Raw genomic sequence first — 1,187 nt, forward strand, 5'->3', positions numbered from 1 at the left:
CAGTACAGGGCACCCATAGAGCGGGGAAAACGTAACAAATTCCAGAGCCATTCTGCCTTGGCCTGGGTAATACAGCTACACACAAAAAGTTCAGTGTTGATGAAAACACATGAAAATTTATATTAAAGATATAAAATGCATTAAAACAAAAGAAATAAAATGCATTTAAGTAAAAGAAACTACTTCTGGAGGACAGGGAAAACTGGAAAAAGAAGTAGGATCAAATAGAAGCTGGTTACCCTGCAATGTTACAGAGGACATCAATCCTTTCAATCTCCTTGGCCAGATTTTCTATCTGCTCCTTTTTGGTGACATCCAGAACCCGTATTTGAATGCCTAGAAAAACATGGTTTCAGTGTATTTGGCTAAGGATCAGCAGTTTATTTTTCTGAAGTGCTGAGGACTGCATCTACAATTCAAGTCAGTGGCTTGCCAGGAATAGTCCCCTCTCAGTGGTTCCCCACCACATGGAGACTCATTGAGCAAGAGTTACACTTAATGATTAAATTAGTGCAATTAGTGTATCAGGACAGCAATGGACAGCATGGCATGCTGTTTAAAATTTCAGAAGGGAATTAAAAAAATGATCAAATGATTTGATTATCATACAGCATCACGCAAGCAGATGAGCTAATGTCATTTACCATAAAAACATTTCCAATAAATTTAAATTCTACTGTGCTCTCAAACTGAAAAATTACAGAGCCTGTATAATCATAACAAGCTTTCATGCCCACTATTATAGAATAATAATTACTTGAAACTAGTTATATGTGTTACATATACTCACAATCACATTACATGCCATCTATCCATGTGTAGTTGAGGATATGATGAATCGGCTCTATACCATTTAATTAATGAGAAAAAGTGGTTTTGCATAAGCCAATAACTTACATAACCTGGAATGATGTCATAGCCATGATAATAGAAATGAAGGGGAAGTGTAACAAATTGATGGCTTCTATATCACAAAGGCTAGTTTAAAAATATGATGGTTATGGTTTTGCAACTATTTGTTTATAATAAAAAAAAAGAGGGCTGGAAACGTGTTGCTTTTCACTATAAGCTTCTATGTATTTCAGCCGCTGACAGCTGTCACTGTCAGCGCTCATAGCACTGGCTATGCCTGTGCCATACCTTCAAGAAAGCCACTGATAACAACAAGAACCCCCAACCCCAACCCC

General features: G+C 37.1%; 1 protein-coding gene across 1 annotated transcript in view; it reads right to left on the bottom strand.

Moving 5' to 3' along the window:
* Positions 1-340, bottom strand: part of BDH2 (3-hydroxybutyrate dehydrogenase, type 2) — a gene marked incomplete at its 5' end in the record, with an annotated part of 6,561 nt that extends 6,221 nt beyond the window's left edge. The window contains one exon of the mRNA XM_009573056.1: positions 240-340. Within this exon, the coding sequence (XP_009571351.1) occupies positions 240-340 (101 nt within the window). The remainder of the gene's footprint in view (positions 1-239) is intronic.
* Between the last annotated feature and the right edge of the window lie 847 nt (positions 341-1,187).

The sequence above is a fragment of the Fulmarus glacialis genome, unplaced genomic scaffold, assembly GCF_000690835.1.
Source record: "Fulmarus glacialis isolate BGI_N327 unplaced genomic scaffold, ASM69083v1 scaffold27312, whole genome shotgun sequence".
Lineage (NCBI taxonomy): Eukaryota > Metazoa > Chordata > Aves > Procellariiformes > Procellariidae > Fulmarus > Fulmarus glacialis.